The sequence below is a fragment of the Atheta coriaria genome, unplaced genomic scaffold (genome assembly GCF_025399875.1).
Source record: "Atheta coriaria isolate IRGN ID8LTWV9N9 unplaced genomic scaffold, Caltech_Dcor_3.1 hic_scaffold_1_pilon, whole genome shotgun sequence".
Classification (NCBI taxonomy): Eukaryota; Metazoa; Arthropoda; class Insecta; order Coleoptera; family Staphylinidae; genus Dalotia; species Dalotia coriaria.
The window spans coordinates 4556716-4576248 of NW_027045443.1; the positions used below are offsets into that span (position 1 = coordinate 4556716).

The 19533-nt window shown below is 42.6% G+C and overlaps 1 protein-coding gene across 1 annotated transcript in view; it reads right to left on the reverse strand.

The window, feature by feature from the left end:
* Nucleotides 1-6199: 6199 nt before the first annotated feature.
* Nucleotides 6200-19533, reverse strand: part of LOC135793748 (uncharacterized) — a 49626-nt gene continuing 36292 nt past the window's right edge. The window contains exons 6-10 of the mRNA XM_065304823.1: nt 17313-17405; nt 16952-17195; nt 16688-16881; nt 16480-16620; nt 6200-7674 (exon numbers count right to left, since the gene is read on the reverse strand). Of these exons, the coding sequence (XP_065160895.1) occupies nt 7452-7674; nt 16480-16620; nt 16688-16881; nt 16952-17195; nt 17313-17405 (895 nt within the window). The 3' untranslated portion in view covers nt 6200-7451. The remainder of the gene's footprint in view (nt 7675-16479; nt 16621-16687; nt 16882-16951; nt 17196-17312; nt 17406-19533) is intronic.

Genomic DNA, 19533 nt, shown 5'->3' on the forward strand with positions numbered 1-19533 from the left:
TCAGCTGGCATGTGCGTATGCTAGCATGCTTGGGATTCGTGGTTCATGGTTCGAATCTCAGTTGTAGGAAGCAGTTTTATTAAAGAATAAGAAATTTAAGAAATGTGGGTTGCATACCACAGAAATATAGATTCGAATGTTAGAAATAAGTTGAAGAGCAGAGTACGGAGCAACAATAGGAATAAGTAGAAGATGGTGGAAGAGAATATGAGAAGAGAATAGGAGAGAAGTAAGAAGAGAAGAGAGAGTACAGGAAGAAAAGAGAATAGGGGTGACGGAATTTTTAAATTTTTTGGCACGTGTCGTTATAAGACAGTCACAGGTCGATCGCCCACTGCTTCGATGCGTCCATTGCTCCCGGCCCACCCTACAGCTACGATGTCTCTGCGCTTCATCCCCGAAATTATCAGGCATATCAACAATTTTTATGGTGGGGGATCACCCCCAGAGAGAGGGAACTCCTTATAAGGACATCCTTTTAAGGACTTGTAAAAATATTTTTAAGTTTTAAGTCGCCTCAAGAGAGGGGACACTTAAAAATATTCTTACATGTTCTGACCTGTAGCTGAAATGAAAGATGGAGAACACAAATCATACAGGATACCTTAACAATTTTTATAGTGGGGATCATCCCTGAGAGAGGGAACTCTCTTAGAGACCTGTTCCTGAAATGATAGAAGGGGTACACAAATCAAAGAAGTCAATATATCTTACTAATTTATTTATTAACAATAGAATACAAGTTTATATTTTACAAGTCAACAGAATACATGTCGCCACATATTGAAACAGGACTTACGACCTGCACAGCCGCTCACATGCCAGCAAGTACTCCTACTTCATAAAGTTATACCGGAATAATGAAATTAGTAAGTAGCCAATTTTCTAGGTGATTGAAAAAGGAAACTAATATACAGGGTGTTACAAAAGGAAAATTCAAGGTGCAAACGGGAAAATACTAAAAACGAGAGCTAAAGCAAAATTTTCACGGACGCAAAGGAAAACATATATACAGGGTGTTTTAGAAAGAAAATTGCATGTTCAAAACAGAGAGCACTCAAAACTCACAACTAAAGGTGATTTTCTACGTGCTGTTAGGAAAACTAATATACAGGGTGTTACAAAAAGAAATTTTTAGAAACTACAAAGGGATTCAATATTCACAATATGAAGAGGGAAATTTACAAAATAACAACAATATTTTAATTTAAAAACAGAGATTTTGCCCGAAAAACATCGGAAAATTGAGCAAAAGGGTGCTACAAAAATTAAACACTTACATTTTAATATATTGTGAATATATATTTATTAATTGATGGTAGCATCAACTGTATAAGGTAACCGACGGGTGAAGCATCATCATAAATTGATAGAATATCCAGCGGAAAACATCTAAATCAACAAACGGCAAGCGACGGCGTGTAACAAGACATTGGTTAAAGACGAAAAAATAACTATTTCTTTGTAAATATTAAGATATAATTAGATTGCGAAAACGCAATATTTCAACAAGAAATTATTAATTTAATGATGCAATTCGATTAAAAATGTTTTCGTGATTCTCGAAAACATGACCGAACCGACGGCCAACGGCAAAGTAAGCGTGGTCGACCACATGAATATTGTCATTTTAATAATCCTCAGAGAAAAACCGTGCTTGTAATAATTAAATGAAGAATGTTATTGAATAATCAATTTATGTTAAACCGCCCTAACTTTCCGCGAAAAATTTTAATTATCCACCCACCTGTGCATTGATGAGGAGATTTTCTATCCTGTAATATTTTCTATCAACTGAAAACTCGCGCAGGGATTAACGGACACTTATTACTCACTTAAGAAGACTCTAACCGCCAAATCATTAAACAAAACAGGCACACATGCCTATTGCGAACATTTTGCCGATAGCCGAAAGAATACACGACGATTAATCCAATTAAAACCTCAAAACGCGTAGCGATTAGAGACACGCTCGCGGACCACGCGGTGAAACAACTGCCGTGTGCGCTGCGCGTAGTTCAAGGCAGGTATGCAGCAATATCACGCGTCAGTCGAACAAAAAAAGTTGTTTATACCCAAACGTACTGATAAACACGTAGTTGAGACGAAACTAAAAATTCACAATGTTGAAATACATACCTATGCACGAAATTTACTTTTACTTTAAATATTTCTCGGCATACCAAAAGAATAAGTTAGTTCAATTGGAACTTAAATAGATAAAATTTTAATTCATAAGAAAAAATGGGCAAATTCTAAACTAAAAGAGGTAGCAAGTAGGAAATTATAGATTATTGAAGATTAGAAAATTTTCAGTCAGACGGAAATTTAAAATAATTTTATTTAATGGGGTAAAAAGTCTCAAACCGCGACTGAAAGTACTCAATTTTTCAATTATTGACGATTTGCCCTTGTACAGTGCCCTGAATACGAGTCACTTCTACCGCTGCCCTTGAACGGTGCCCTGAATACGAGTCATTTCTACCGCTACCCTCGTACGGTGCCCTGAATACGAGTCACTTCTACCGCTGCCCTTGTACGGTGCCCTGAATACGAGTCACTTCGATCGCTGCCCTTGTATGGTGCCAATTCCATTCGATGAAGAATTTAATTCCGCATCTCTCAACACCGCGCTGATGTTAGTGAGCCGCCTAAATCGCGCGTAAACCAGAAAAATACAAATATTTTACGAGAAAAGATGAAAAATTCACCCTTTTATACGAATTTTCGCGGGTTGCAGGTCGAATTCCTGCAACAAACAAATACCACCCGTTGGAGAATTAAATTCCGCGCCTCTAAACACCGCGCTGAAGTTAATGAACCGCCTAGATCACGCGTAAACCCAAAAAAATACAAACAATTCTCGAAAGTGTGAAAAATTCACACTTTTATGCTAATTTTCGCGGGTTGCAGGTCGAATTCTTGCAAGAAACAAATACTATCCGATGGAGAATATAATTCCGCATCTCCTAACACAGCGCTGTGAGCCGCCTAGATCGCGCGTAAATCCGAAAAAATTTAAATATTTCTCGAGAAAAGGTGACAAAAATCACCCTTTTATGCAAATTTTCGCGGGTTGCACACCGAATTCCTGCAACAAACAAATACCACCCGATGGAGAATTTAATTCCACATCACTAAACACCGCGGTGAAGTTAGTGAGCCGCTTAGATCGCGCGTAAACCCAAAAAAATACAAACATTTCACGAGAAAGGGTGAAAAATTCACCCTTTTATGCCAATTTTCGCGGGTTGCAGGTCGAATTCCTACAAGGTGATTTTCTACGTGCGGATAGGAAAATCACAATCTCTTTCGACATTTCTTTATTCAATAATTAAATAAAAGATTGTAAAATACATACACCATTCTAATTAAGAAATCAACGAAAATTACTATACAGGGTGTAACAAACGGAAAATTACCATATTTAAAAAGTTCAATAAAACCAGAAATGTAGTCAATTTTTGTTTGGACCAAGGAAAACAAATGTACAGGGTGTTGCAAAAAGAAAATGACATGATTAAAAGAAAAACATCAGGAAAGACCTTCAACCCTGTAATTCGACAAAAAATAACTATAAATACGATTTTGAAACCAGGTTTTAGACCAGAAAATCAAATTTATGGCACAAAAATAGCTATTTTTGATGGGCATTTTAGGGCACTTCCGGAAGGGTTAGAGGATTGAAAAAGGGTGTATTGTGTAGATACACTCTCGAACTCTAATATGACGATAAGAAACTTCAAGAAAGTCTATTAGTTCACAAGATACAGGGTGTTTTCCACACCATGTTTTTAATTTTTTTGAAAAACAGATATTTTCGAAGGGCATTTTCCGGCACTTCCGAAAGGGTTAGAGGCTGAATAGGGGGTGCATCGTGTAAATAAACTCTTAATCTCTAATATGACGTTAAGAAACTTCAAGAAAGTCTATTAGTTCACAAGATATAGGGTGTTTTCCACACCATGTTTTTAATTTCTGTTAAAAACAACTATTTTTGAAGGGCATTATAGGGCACTTCCGGAAGGGTTACAGGCTGAAAAGGGGGTGCATCGTGTAGATAAACTCTAAATCTCTAATATGACGTTAAGAAACTTCAAGAAAGTCTATTAGTTCACAAGATACAGGGTGTTTTCCACACCATGTTTTTAATTTTTGTTAAAAACAGCTATTTTTGAAGAGCATTATAGGGCACTTCCGGAAGGGCTAGAGGTTGAAAAGGGGGTGCAACGAGTAGATAAGCGCTTGAGCTTCAATATGACGTTAAGCAACATCAAGAAATTCAATTAGTCCGCGAAATACAGGGTGTTTTCCACGTCATGTTTTTAATCTTTATGATAAATACCTATTTTTGAAAGACATTTTAGGATACTTTTGGAAGGGTTAGTAGGTCAAAAAAGCATGCATCGTGTAGAGTGATTCTCGAACTTCAACTTGATGGAGACAAACACCAAAAAAGTCAATTAGTTCACGCGATACAGGGTATTTTCCACATCATGTCTCCAAATTTTAAGAAAATGCAAATTATTATATTGCTTTTCAGGGCACTTACAAAAGGGCTATCTTCCTTCCAACCCATCAAAGGAAAATAGGGAAAATTCCCTATCAAAATAAATAGACAAATAGAACACAATTACAAAATTTTATAGCAAAACTAGAATTTTCTTTGCGACGCGTTTTGAGATACACTTCGAACAAGACAAAGTGTCGGCCGACGGCATCGCACATGCATAAGCGAAGGACATTGAAGTTACGTTTTACAAACAGTTTATGAGCAATATTTGATTGTCATTGTGATATCAAAATTAACAATACAAAAGAATAATACCAGCTGAGAAAATTTCGCGCAATTAAAGAGATGATCAGCTCGGTGAGACATTCTGTAGAGATACCAAAAACGCATCCGAGGGATTGACAAAAGAAATGTATTAATATTACAAACTTACCAGTGTATTGAGTTATAAAATGAAGAAAAAAACCCTCGCGTGTTAGGATATTGATCCGATCATAGCGAAAATATACACATATTTGAATTTGCCAGTTGTATATCTAACTCCAATGGTCATTACCAAAATAATTCATTGGCCGACGGAGCACTTACACACAAATAAAGACACTACTTTTATAATCGCTTCACGCACAAATTATCATTAACAAAATACTAAACACGTCTCTTGTCATTAAGTGCCGATGTTTACGCCGATATTCATAGCAGATTATAAAATGTAATGCAATTCTTTAAATTGAATTGAAAGAAAGAAACGTGGCGAACCGCGTGCAGGTTAGAATTGACTGAAACGTTCGAACGCTAGCGCAGCAGCATGGAGCTGGTTCAACGCGATAACAGAAGATGTTTATACACAAAAACCAATATTAAATGGCATCGATATTTTAATTGAAAACAATGCGATTTATCGAATTAACACTTCGTTATTGCGACTCGTGTGAAGCACCGCACAGATACGCGAACCGGAGTCGACTGTGTCCCCGCAAAGCCGAATGACAAGGCGCGACTGCCCGAATGCAACGCACTTAAGTAGAGTCGCTGCGCGTTAGATCCCACGGCAAGGAGATTGGCGGATGTAAACAAACAACCTGATAAAAACACGAGGTGACGTACAAAATCGCGTGATATTACCGGGCCCGCAATTCGCCAGCTTAGGCGATGTGCACTCACTACCACCAACAAACAACACGCTGCAATGAACGAATTCAGAATTTTAATATAAATTTGCGCATTTCAGCGACATCTTGGCTGACATTGAAGAATTACTTATGTTTAAGTAAATAGGTAGCCACATTGCGTGATCTCACACGTTTTCAAACAATGTGATTAATTAATAAAAAAAATTCGGGGACGCTGAAATTTTAATTAGAAGTTGTTTTAAACATCAAAAACTAATTATCCCATTGTGTAGAGGGGCTTTTAATCTCCTTATTGATATAACTTTTTATTCAGAAGGACAAAGGGTAACTGTCACGTGTACTTGCAGCAATACTTAATTGCCAATTATCTCACAAACTAATGAAGCTAAACAAAAACAATAAACGGCATTACGTACAGCAAACAATTCTACATGAGTTAAGCTTTTAAAATTTGCAATTAGGACATAGTGAAAAACATTTTTCAGGCGCGATTTCCTCGAAAATCTGAAAAAACAAAAGTGAACACAAGGAATAAATCTGAGCAGGTAGCAAGTTTCAATATTCAATCACTTTTATTTTAAATATCATCATTTTCATCACATGTTATCGTTATCGTTATAGTTATATTTATATACCGCTTAGCTTTATCTCCTATCTAGCTTAGTTCCATTTAAGTGCCGCATGGTTTGGTTTTACTTCATCTGTGGCCGTATTACATTGTTCCACCCACTTACAAGCAAATTGATGACAGTTAATCGCTAACTGCTCGTCTCGACAACCAAACACAGGCGTGGTATTTGCGATTCAGTATTGACAGCTGATGCTGCTGGTCACCTGCGTTGCTTCCGTGCCGTCCGACGGCTTTACACAACAAGCGTTCTATGTACAAACATAATATGAAGCGCTTTGGCATATTTCTCACATGTTTATCTCTCACATTTATATTTAGTTTGGTAGATGGTGATTGATACAATGTTTCACCGCTGTCGGATTACTCCGACAAGCTTTCATCATAATACAAAGTCACATTTATATGGTATATAGTTGTTTGTTATGATATACATATATTACAAATTTATGTATCAATATCTGTATCTTTAGCATAGTGGCTAATCGTTAATAGTAACATTTACATTTATACATGTTCATTAATCTTAGTTGAGATTTGCACAATTCCTCATCGGTCGTTTCCATCGAATTGTGTATAAAGTGTTCGCTCAAAAAATAGTTTAATGTTTACAACTGTTTACAACCTTTAAGTAAGTTCATTGAAACGATTAGCGCTTGATATCCGACGATCGTCATGTTAAAATTTAATTCTACCCCATTTGTATAAATTATATTTAACTAACTTAAAAGGAATATTCATCAGAAATAAAATAAGTACTAGTAAATAATAATAATCGATTAAAATAAGATTGAATTAAATATTTTTTGGCAAAACAAATCACTTTAAGATATCAAATAAAATAGCTATGACTTAATATATCGGTAAATATTTCTGCTAGTAAGTGAATTGTTCCTAAACTAATTCGAAACTAAATAAAACTAAAAGTGACTTCTGGTTTTTCATTGGTACATCCAAGGGTAATCAAGTTGCGACATGTGTTACAAGTTGTTAAAAGATTTCTCTAAATAGTTTATGTACAGCGTATTTACAAATACAACTAGCCTTGTTTGGATTGAGTCGTCTCGAGTGATTTCCCTACCTAACAAATGTAAATTAGCTATCGATTTCGTTCCGTGTGTTGCGCGTGTGGTTTGTACATTGATTCATTGTGCGCGACCGGCGATGGGGGGGCCGCCTACTGCTTGTTGATGTTGTTGTCGTCGACATCCTCGACGTCGTTGTTGGACTCGCCGCCCTCGTCGCCCTTGCTGAGGCAGTCGCGGATGCCGCGGAGGATGATGCCGACGCGGCGGTCCAGCGCCTTGAGGTGCGGCTCCCATAAGATCGGCGCCACCGGATCCACCTCCATGCTCTTCCGCATCGCCTCGCTCAGCTTCAGCGGCTTGCCGTTGTGGAAGCTGCAACAGCGAGAGAACACCGTTTGATGATTAATTAATAGCGTCGCGGGGGCGCGCGGGGTGGTTTAAATCCGAGACCGCGACTAATGAGCGATCGCGCGTTTTATGCAGCTTTTGCGCCGCGCGCACGCTGATATAACGCGTTCGAGTGCTGTATAAGTTTAATGGAAAATAAGGATTAAGTGCGTCTTGAGTGCGCGGCGGCGGCGATTCGTATTCGGCGGCGAGCGGATCGGAGCGCCGATGCGAAATCAGTTTGCGCTCCCGCGGAGGCGGCGCGCCGCGCACGCCGGAAGATCCATCGCAAGCGAGACACTAGAGAATTGTTCGAGCGTTAAAGTAGATACTTCAAGGTTGAAAAGTTTCCATTCGTTTTCCGCCAGTCGATTTGTGTCAGAATGAGTGATTCGAGCTAATATGCCGTAGCTACTTTGATTTTATTTCTGACCGCTTCGATTAGTTGGTGGAAATTATGATTTCATTCGTTTTAAGATCGCCGGTGGATTTTTACGAGCCTACCGAGCGCAATTCGCGCAAATTGCGTGCGAAACGAGTTGGTTATTACCGTCTTTGTGGCGCGGTTCGAACTTGGACCCATAGAGATCGTCGTCCATTCGGCGGGGGCGAAATTAATACGCTACACGCACTTAGCGCCAACTTCGGACCCTCCATGAAGCTATCTACCTATTTTTAATTAATTTCCAAGTGCAATTTGTTTAATTACAAACCCGCTTGAGTTTTTGATTTAAGTTTACTCGCTTAAATCGTATAATCTTTCACTGCAGGTGAAATTTAATAATACCAAATACGATAAATGACACAATTAGTATTATTACTTGAATGCGGATTGCGAGGACGATGGCACGATTGCCCAATACTTAATGGGATTGCAACGCCCCCGAAATGGAAATGAAATTATAGAAATGCGCGCGGGGCAGTGTGATGCGTTTATTTTGATTCGAGATTGATTGAAAACAATGAATGTCAATGATATCCCGCTTCCATCGGATTCGCGCCGGGTCCAAATTAAAATGCAAATGAAAACGAAAATAAATGAAAACCGCGCGCGCACACGAATGTTGAAAGGACAATACGGCAATTACAGCTTCGGCCGCAAATCGGAATCAATGTTTAATCAGAAATTGATTAAGCACCGAGCGCTGGTAAAAAATGAAATGAACGCGCATTAGCTCCGAGAATAACAAAGATATAATTATTTAGAAAGCATTCGGTGATACATTACTTAGCCCGTGCATGAAAAATGCGCGCGTTGCGACATGTAAATGATTATTTTTAGTTTACACCCGCGTACAATAAAACGCGGATAAATTGCAAGCAATATTCTTTGTGTTTGTTTATTTTCGCGCACAAAAAAAAACCACTTGTGTTGAATTTCGGGTGCATTGTGGACGCGGGGCGGAACAGCGCGTTACCGTTTCAATGAGTTTTTCGACATGAAAGGGTTGAGTGTGAGGTTGAATGGCGCGCACACAGGCGACTACATGTTTCAGCATAAAATACAAATTGTTTAGAGCGCTATTCATCGCTAATGCTCAACACACAGGAAACCGCAGTCGTCGCGGCGATACCCTCGACGCCTCCGCGCCTCGCGCCCTCGCTAAACTGTTTCGATAGCGCACAAAGCGCGCGGGCTTAAAGCGTCGCCGACTTAGTCGGATTTTCATGTTTCGTTATTTTCGCAACGCGTACCTCGCCGATACGCGACAATCAGTCATTACGCGAACGGCCTGCGGAAAATATGCAGAAATTCGCCGGTGTGCGGTCGGTACGCGTTTGTTTGTTTGCTAAGAATCGGTTACGAATCGCGCTTATTGTGCGCAAAGTGCGCGATGAAAGCGTGTTAAATCCGCCGGCCGCCGCCAATGAATATCTTCCGCACAAGCGGCCCGCATAGATTGCTTTTAACCGAAAAGTCAATACACAAAAAGGTTTTTTGATTAATGAACAACGAATAAATAAATGCGCGGACAATGGAAATCGTTGTTTATGATCCGATGAGGTGGGGAAGGGTACTTGGGTGCTTGGGAGTGCGCGCGATTCGAAACCAGGCGGCGGCGGCGGAGGCGGGGAAATTTCGATTTCGACCGTACAAAGCCACAGAATAATAGCAATCTAGGAAATGCGCGTGAATGTACGCCAGAGCTTACAATCACCCGCAATACAATTAATTTCAATGTTTTATATGTACCCCACGCATGTTTAAATGTTGGTTAATCCATTCGCCCGCCCCGCTAGTTATATTGTCAGTACCCAATCGCAATCGATTGCTTTTCACCTTCGAATTGAATCCGGAGCGCTCTCCAGAATAACAACATACATTGTCTCCGGAGTTGATATTTACACGCAATCAGTTTTCTTTTAATTGCGCGCACATAAATTCTGTAATTCGTGAATATTCCCATCAATATCTCCAGAGTAAAATTTGCGCAGAGCTTCAACGGAAAGCAAGACGATGAAATCGTTGCGGTTGGTTTAATGGAAACTAAATTTTTGATGCGATTGCAAACGTGCTAGACAACACAATTGCACATGCGGTGCGCAAAGGTGGAAGCAAACAATTCCGCAGCCGCAGAAAAAAAAACACACACACACAACAACAACACACCAGCGAACGTGCGCATAAACCTCGCGAATTAATTTTCACTCGACGCGCTTTCATCTCTTGCGAATAAAGTAATCACCGGCGGAAGCCGTGCGCGAAAAAGATAAATCAGAGTGAAGTGCGTTCGGAACATCACGCACGTACGAACGCGTATCCTATTAGTTAATTACGCTTAATTAAGTAATTCCGTAAAACACCTAGTGGATGTGATGTGGACGCTATGTTTTTGGATTGTACTGTGGCGCTCGACTGTCGACAGACAACGCAGATTGCTATCAATGATTTAAACGTTACATCGAAAGCAAAAGGCTAATCCTGCGATACATCAGTCACGTAAAAATGCACGAACTGCCGAAATACTCGCCGGGCGATGCAAGCGGGGAAAACACCCACGAATTAATTATAGTGGTTAGTTTGTAATAAAGACTTTCATTCAAATAGGAAACATTTATCACCTTTTGTGCCTCGTAAATTATCCACGCGAAAGAATAAAGCAAAGGAAAGAAGGGAAAAAACCGCACATGCCTGAAGTATGAGCGGGGATAGCAGGAAAAATGCTCGATGCTTAAATATTGTGAAGTATTAGACTATAAAACTAAATTGGAAGAAAATCTCTATTCGAAAATAAATCACAGAGTGCTTGCCTGCAAGTTTTTCTTGGCGTTCGCACAGGAACTAAAACGACGATTTCAATTCCAGTACACGCCAATTGTAGATTGGCTCAAGACAAAACTGAATTTGAAAAATTTTGAAATTTCCCGCCAAAATAGATTTTATCCACAATTTTACCCTTCTTCGAGCCACTTTGAAGTTACATGTGTTGTTACAACTTAATGATGATGTTCTGCGTTTAATGGAGTTTATGTTAGCTTTTTATTGTAGGAATTAGCGTCTATTATCGTCAAATTTGTCGCGAGACCGTATGCCTTCGACGCGGCATTAACAAATAAAACACTGCGACAAAATAAAACGCGAGTAAAAGAAGCAAGGAGCCGAGTAGCAGCAAAAAAGGAGGAAGCAGCCGGGCAGTCTGGAGAGTTGAGAAAAACGCGCTCGTATATAACGCCCGTCGGCGACTTGTTGAGAAATAGACGTTAAAAAAGTGTCCGGAAGCGCTACGTAAAATATTTACACACCCTGTTAATCTAGATATACAGCGGGCAGACGCGGACCGTGCCGCCAACCGGAGAGTGGAAGGCTGGCGGAACGAGCGCGAGAAGAAGCCGCTTTTCTCGGTAGTGAAAAGCATAGTTTGTTACGGAGCTCGTATATTCGATGTTAGTTGGAAACGTCGTTGTTGCGCAGCAGCGTCGTTTGTCCGGCGTCCGAATTTTGAACTCGTGAACTTGCAGCACACGTTGTCTTCGAATGCGGTGAGTCAGTCCACCACGTTAATCCGCTGCGTTAAAATCTCGAAAATATGATTTCCAGGCGCGTTTTAATGGAATGCTCTTTCCCGAGAAAAGTCTCTCCATCCTGAGAAGCTTTCGACGTTGTGGTTTGCGCTAAAATACGACTATGCAATCACGAGAGCACGGCAATGGGCATGGGCGCAAGTAATGGAAGTAACCGCCTGCCGCCGCCGCCGCAAACGCACCGGCGCGCGCGCCTCGCCGAAAACGGGAAAGGCAGGACGCGATGCGAAAGCCGGAAATTGACTTTTATGAAATGTGTAGTGTTTATTCAACCCGCGCAGATTATGTATTCATGCATGATACATACGGTGAGCGCAAGCCGGCAGCATACGAGAGCCCCGCGTCCGCGTGTGTGAGAGATAAAAGACGAGAGCGCTGCCGCCCCCGCCGCGCTACCTAATGTTGTAATCATAAAACGTACGACATAAAAATATAATACGTGCACACGTAAAACCCGAAAACGATTTCACCTTGTTGCGCGGCGTTGTACGTTTACGAACGGCGGTGAAGTCGCCGTAATAAAGCAGATTTTCATGAATTTTCATAAATTTTATGCGTTTCCTAATTTCCTAATACTAATTATTTCCAGGCGAATACAGGCTGCTTTCGACGCGCTCCAACTCTATTTATACACTAAATATTTTCAGCAAAGCAACAAAAAACAACGTTGTCCTTTGTAATGTTATTTACGTTTGATTTTGCGTTTAATATTTACTTGTACGCATGTCGCGCAAAGTGGCAGACACATGTGACACTTTTAATAATCGTGTATACAAAAGCGGCATAAATACAAAGCGCGGTGATTAATTAAACGCGAACAATGAAAAGCGCCGAACACTACAGCGGTATGATTCGATTATGAAAAGTTCAATGCTTAATTAACTGCTTTTCCTGAGTCGCGCGCAGGTTTATTCGGTTTAATTGGCGCTTTTTTTTATTGGCCGCTGCGCCGAGCGCTTCCCATATTTCCTAAACCAATAATATCTGTTATGATAGGACGTCAAACGGGGAGAGAAATTAAATTTGGGCGCACTTTAATGCAGCATGCATCCGGGCATTTACTTTATCGATATTATTACTTTATTCAGGACTCCGAGTGTTTTTCTCTCGAGACGCGACGTTGTGTGTTTTGTTTTCTCGCCGGGCAAAAAATTAATGGAAAATGATACAAACGCCAACGAATTTTTTACTTTTCGATTTGAAGTGCTGCATGGCGACTCACTGGAGAGTGCTGCTCGTATATGGGGCCGGCGAAATTAAAACCGGGCTGATAAAATAAAAATTAAAGTAAAAAATTAATGTATTTGATTTGCTCGTGCGGTTGATAGGTTTTCCGGACGTTTGGCTGTTATTTCAGGCGACGACGGACGTGTGTGGGTTCGATGGGAATTAGAATTAGACTCGTCGGTGGCAGTGGTAACCCTTCGACGCTTTTTGGTACGCAAAAGCAGAAAGGCACGGCGACGCGACGCCGAAATGTGCTCTTCACCTGGGAGAAAGTATTTAATATTGATGCGACAGGTTCTCCCCGCGTGCATATTACAGCAGCCAATCTGCCCTCCTGAGTAATGCATAGACACGTTCGCTTTTTCCGCGTCGTTTTCCTCTCGACGTCGACACGTTAAAGAAACAAAACTAATAAAACACACTAAATTCGGACTCATTATCAGCCACAGATCGGAAAAAAACTTCGACCTGGTTTTAATTTAAGTGAATTCTTGTGTTTTGATTTGATATTTCATTTGATACTCTATTACTTTCGCTCTTTGAGTAGTAAATAATTATATTTAAGTGAATATTCATTTGTATTAACATAGATACATTTATTTTCAGTGCTTTTTGTAACAAGCAACTATTTATTCATTTTATTATATGTAGAAATCATATACTCACCAACATTTCCCCCTTTTTGCAAATTAGCGAGTTGCGTTTTAATAGATTTGCAAAGAACAATAGGCAAAAGCAAAACAAAACTACATCTACCATCATTTAAAAAACATTAGCGGCTTTTACGTGCGCTCAAACACAACAGCCGAAGACTCATGCCCGGCGCCTTCACATTGTGTCGAACAAGAAATTAATGCATTTTTTTCTGCCCGCAAAAAACATTACTCACAACATTAAGCGCACTTTCCGTTTCCCGTAATCATTTACTCCTCGTTTTTGTCAAAGCGCGAAAGCACCAGCAGGTAATCCATAAATTAATAAACTAGTAATAAGCGAACAAAAAGAATCAACAGAAGTGATAATCAGCTTTCGATAAAAACGCCACGCCGAAATTGCGGTGGATTGCGCACAAACGAGTGTAAATAACAAGGCGTGGCCCGCCGGCCGAAACAACCGAAAACAAATACGCAACACAAACACGCGCTGCCGGGAAACATGAAATAATGCGAAGAGTAAACTGGGAATACACGACGGTATGGGGGCATCTCGCGGCACCGCAGGGAGAGAAAAAAGAACGTCGTTTCGGCATGTTTCCTGTCGAGGGCGGCGGGCGATTAAGACGTTGGCGGCACGAACCCGACGGCGGTCGCGTTGTATCGTCAAGGGCCGTACGTCGCAATTAATAAACTTTAATTGATTTCGTTAATCTCCTATCCTCGGCTTGTTTTTTCTTCGGCGCTTTCTTCAGCGTCGCGAGTGAATTAATCTACGGATGTCACACGCTCGAATACTTGGCGCATTATTTTAAAGGATTGCACGCTCATTACTTCCCGGATAGTTTATAATTATTTTCGGATTTATTACCGACCAAAAGCGGATTATAAATCATGTGATAAATGAATCATACAATTTAAAAATATGTTAAACTGATTATACGCTTTGCTTGAAACTAATTACGTGTAAAAAAGTTTGCAACTTTGCACTGCAACGCATCAAAAAGAGTTTGAAATTTTTATTTAATACACAGTCGAAGTTAATTATTTTTTAATTATATCAATTAAGCCGGGATCAAGCGCACCGGCGCGCCGTACACGCAATCGATTTAATCGTTCAATAGTAGGGGCCGTGCACGGAAACTCCAACAGGCAAACATCCCTTAACAAGTTGTGTTGCGTCGTTTAAGTGCCCCAACATGATTCGGGCAATTGATTTCGATCCGCCCGCCGGCGCGCGCCCGTTGCAGTATAGCAGTGTGTGTAACGGTCGAAATTTAATGCGCGCAGCGGATTAAATCAATTTTTAGCACGCTGCTGCGATGATATTAAGCCGTTCTCCGTATACCTTTTCCGTTAATTAACTTAATCGTCATTCAACGTCGTTCGGCGACCTCAACCGCCTACGCGTGGAAACAATTCGCATGCTGTTAGAGATGCGCTGCCGGCGGAAAACGCGCGCTAATGTCTCGACAGCGTTTAAACAATCAACGGATTACGCTAAAAGGCGGCCAATTACTCCCGGAAGCCAATTAACTGCCGCCCCTCGAGGAGTTCCACGTCGGCCGCGCGCCGCTGCACATTAGATTGCGCAAATTCAATTCCGCGCCGCCACTTCATTTTATTTAACTCACGCGAAGCGATAGAAGCGCGATCGTAAAAGTAGCGACGACGATCAGATGAGCGGGGGCGAGATCACCCTTTAACCGGTATTGGATTTAGATCCGTATCGCAATGAAACAGATGAATTGAATGTGTGCTACTTTAATAAGTACGCAGCGCAATCGATTGCAAATGCTTGGGATTGTTTCGGTACACGTGCGCGTACCTAAACGACAATAAAAGCTTAATTCGCTGCTTTCTGATGCGAGCGTAATAAAAAAGAGACGCGTACTTGTTTCGACGTTACGCCCAGTAAGGATTATTACTGTCATTACGCTCGCGCAATGTTTCAGCGCACGTTTACACGTAAACATGTCACCTGGCTTCCACGCAATTGGAGAGACGATCGGAATGTTTGTCCATCAACCAATGCAATCAACATGTCCGGCGAAGATGTGTAATTCCGACGATTCCTATAATTCCATTTGGTAATCTTCCGCCCGGGCGCACGTGCGCGTCGCGATCGTAATCGGGGACGAGCGCGCATTTGCGTCGCGACGCGCAAAGCTAATTCGAAATCGAAACGCACTCGCTCACTCCTTTTCTTCGAGGAGGTCCGAGACACTACCACCGCGCGCGCCTGATTGCTACTTTATATTTAAGGCAATCTTAAAGGTCGAATCTATTTCGCCCGAAGCGTTCGACAAAGTCGCGCCCCGACCATCTTTCGATCGGATGCTCTTTGCTTATTCAAAGCATTCTTTCGCTCCGATTTCTTGCGCGTCCGCGCGCTGTTTTATTTATTTGTTAACGTTTATCGCAGTCGGAGTGTACAGCCGGAGTGCCGACTGCGGCGAAAAAATCGAGGCCGAAATGTGCGCATCATTTATTCAGAAATCAATTAATCGGTCGGAAAGCTATTCACAACGTCCGAATGAATAATTCACTCGCGCTGGATGAATGTGGAAATCGTTTTCGGCGGGTGCGGGCGGATGGAAAAGGCCCTGACAATCACGCGTTCCGATAGACTTGCCACCCCCGACGCGCGTGTTGGCGACGGCAACGCCTGTGAGTCGAGGGAGCCAGGCTATCGCCCATCCGCGTCTCTCGATTTCGTGCCGGTGAAAGTCGGCGCGGGGAACTCATTAGCCGCCTCTACGCGTGCATTATTTACACGTTAATCGCGCGCGCGTCTAGGCGCTAGTCGTAAATAAATGAGACGCTCGTGAAACCGGCGCAGACAGACGCGCATTGATTAGATTGACGATGAAGAAACGAAACTTACTTGAGCAGTGTGGTGAGCGTCGACTCGCGAATCATACAGCATTGCAGCAGCGGCGCCAGGATGGAGAGCTCGTCGTGGAACGGCTTGCCAAAGCCACGGCCGTGATCCAGATGAATCGTGAAGGTGTCATTTCCGAATTCCCTGCAAGCACACGGACGTACCCGTCAAAACAGCCACGCGATGAGCTAAAAAGCGTCCGGATAGCTACCTGAAGGTTTCATAATGATGTCGGTCCATGTTACCGGTGAGGAAATCAAAGATGGACATGTCCATGAGATCGTAGAGACGTCGTCCCTTGTCGTAGGGCGGAATTTCGCGCACCAGAGCGCAGTAATTAGATTCCAGCTCCCATTGGGCCTTCCTCCGCTTGTGATAGGATCTCCTCCAGGGATGCCGCCACACCTAGGCGTGCGATGTGAAAACAATGACGTCAGAGCGCGCGCGCGCTATTAGGTGTGAAGAGTATTCTTACCTTTCGGGCGCCGATCTCGTTGGGCGGCAGGAATGCGGCGAAGCTGCCCTCGAGCATGTCGGGATTGCCGCAGATTGCGTGCGAGGTGTCGCAGTAGTAGCTGCACTTGCCATGGAAACAGAGATTATCCGACGGCGACACGAAAAACGTCTTCAATAGCTCGCCGTCCGCTTTGTGATACAGCTCCGACGTCATGTTTACCAGACGACCTGACACCGGCATCGCTCTTCGGTATCCCAACAACCTGCATCAAGTCAAAACAGTTTAGCGTTTGAAATCGGGCGATTTATTGTGCAGGCCGCGAGGAAACCTTCAACACTCGCAAAGAAAGAGACATGCAAGCGATGCGCAATTTTTTTACCTGTCCAAATGAAAGGAGGCGATCTCGGAGTTGTGACGCTCGAAGTCGGTGAAATAGAAGTGATTGGGCAAAGTCTGCTGTTCCCGTGGGAATCTGCAACAAATACGCTTAGTTATAGACTCAGCAATTCGCTCCGCTTCGCAGTACGCGTCGTCTAAGCGACGCCGATCGTCAATTCCGCCCTAACGCCTACTTGATTAATATATAGTTCGCCACAAATCAAGCGGCGCACTTTTCCCCGAACGCTTTCTTTCATCGCACACACCGAGGTGAAATCGCAAATAAAACAATAGGGACCTGCAACGGCGCTGTGTGCGCAGAACGAAAAAAAAAACGATTGAATAGAGAAATAATGGAACGGAAACGGGCAGAGATAGCTGAAGACCGCAGAGTGCATAATGCCAAGATCAAGAGTCATCAAGACCTCGCCGACTACGTGGCTAATCTCGCTTTCGGCCGAAGACATCAGGCGTGCATCAGCGCCGCCGTCCAAACGACAAAAGAATTGAATTGTGTGCTGGCCGACGCTCACGCGGAATAAAGTGCGGTCTCATAGAGTATGGAGTTTGCTCTGATAACGTAATGCAGTCAACGAGAAGACAAATGACGTTAAGCAGAGGCAGCCGAAGAATGTGAAGAACTTGCACGCTCCTTATGTTCCACACGACGACCTAATGTGCATAATACCAAAGTGTCTCATCTTCCTCGCCATTTCTTTTCAGCTGCCGTGAGTTATGAGCGCACATTTTTTTGTTATCCAAACCAGTTTTTGAACGTCATCATTTTTTGTTTGTGGCTGTGCATATCTCCAAACTAAGTTAATAATTTACTACGTACCGATAACCTAATCAAATATTTTCGCAATTTGTCAAAAAAATGTATGTTTTTCTTTGGTGGAAAACAAGATTTGCACGCGCAATAAACAAATTGTTTTTCTTGCGTCAGTTTTCTTTTTGTTTTTTTTTTCTGGGCGCGCTTTCTGCGCGCTGGAAGCTTTTTGTAGGTTTGAATAATGAGATTTCGGTTTTCCGTTTAGGTGTCTTTCATTTCTCCGCTTTTTTTGCGTGCGTTTGCGTGATTTTCGGCGATTTTAAAGTAGGCGGAAAAGCGGCGCTTATGCTCCGGCGCAAGCCAGCAGATAAAGACAGCCGTGCGCGTGCGAAACAAAAAGAGCGGCGGGCGCGTTAAGACGTCGGTCGGCGGTCTGGCGGGCGGCGGGCGCGCGAAGCAGACAAGACAAGCAAGACGTACGTGAAATGGGTTTCGCCTAGATATGATTCGATTCTATAATTTTCCACCGACTGAATATAAAGAAGTTCGTTCGCCGGGGCGCGCTGAAAGACTTCGATTCTCACGGAAAGATTCGCCGAAGATTTTTAAACAATCCAACTGAGACCCCTTCGACATACATTTGCTTCCAGAGCGTCTGTTGCGAAACGAATACTGTTTTGATGGATTTTTACCCTTGAATCTATACGATTTAGGTAGTATCAGAAGAAAAACAGAAAGCAGAACAATAATCGAAATTAGAAGTTGTTTATTTGATGCGGAATGCATTTCTAACGCGATGCCTTTTTAAAATTTGATACGCCAGCAGAGAAAAGAACCACGAGGAGACGCTGCACGAGATTAGAATGGATGGGCATATGCCGGAGGAAGGTGTGCAGCCGACACAGGTATATAGACCGCCGCCGCTGTCTTCGTCGCGACCGCGCGCCTCCTCTCCTTCCGAATAATATTAGATCTACAAGGTGAGATATGTAAATGTCGCACGATCGCCACTCAAGGCACGTAGCGCATAGCTCAATTCGTTATCTCGTTCGGCCCCACATCCACGCGCGCCCCCCTGAACAGAAGGAGCAGCGCTCGCACACCAGCGCGCGCTCCGGAGGCAAAAACCCGAACGTAAGTGCCGCCCGCGCTGAAGAACTTATGCATGCGAGCGCGGGCGGCTGGCGTGGTGGCGTCGCCAACTCGTCCGTGTCGTGGTGGCACGACGTCGCACCGGCGGGCCGCAGTCGCGCACAGACAAACAGTCGGAAAAATTATTTTGCCGCAATGAATATAGAAGAGAATTTAATGCGAATCATATTTTTTGTTTAAACGCACCTGCAGCGAAAGACAATGAAGCGAACTCCTAACTTATTCTGGCGCGCGCGTCGCGACACCCTCACACCCATCGCCCCCGTTTTTCCTTCTCGTCATCATTCGAGTGCCGTTT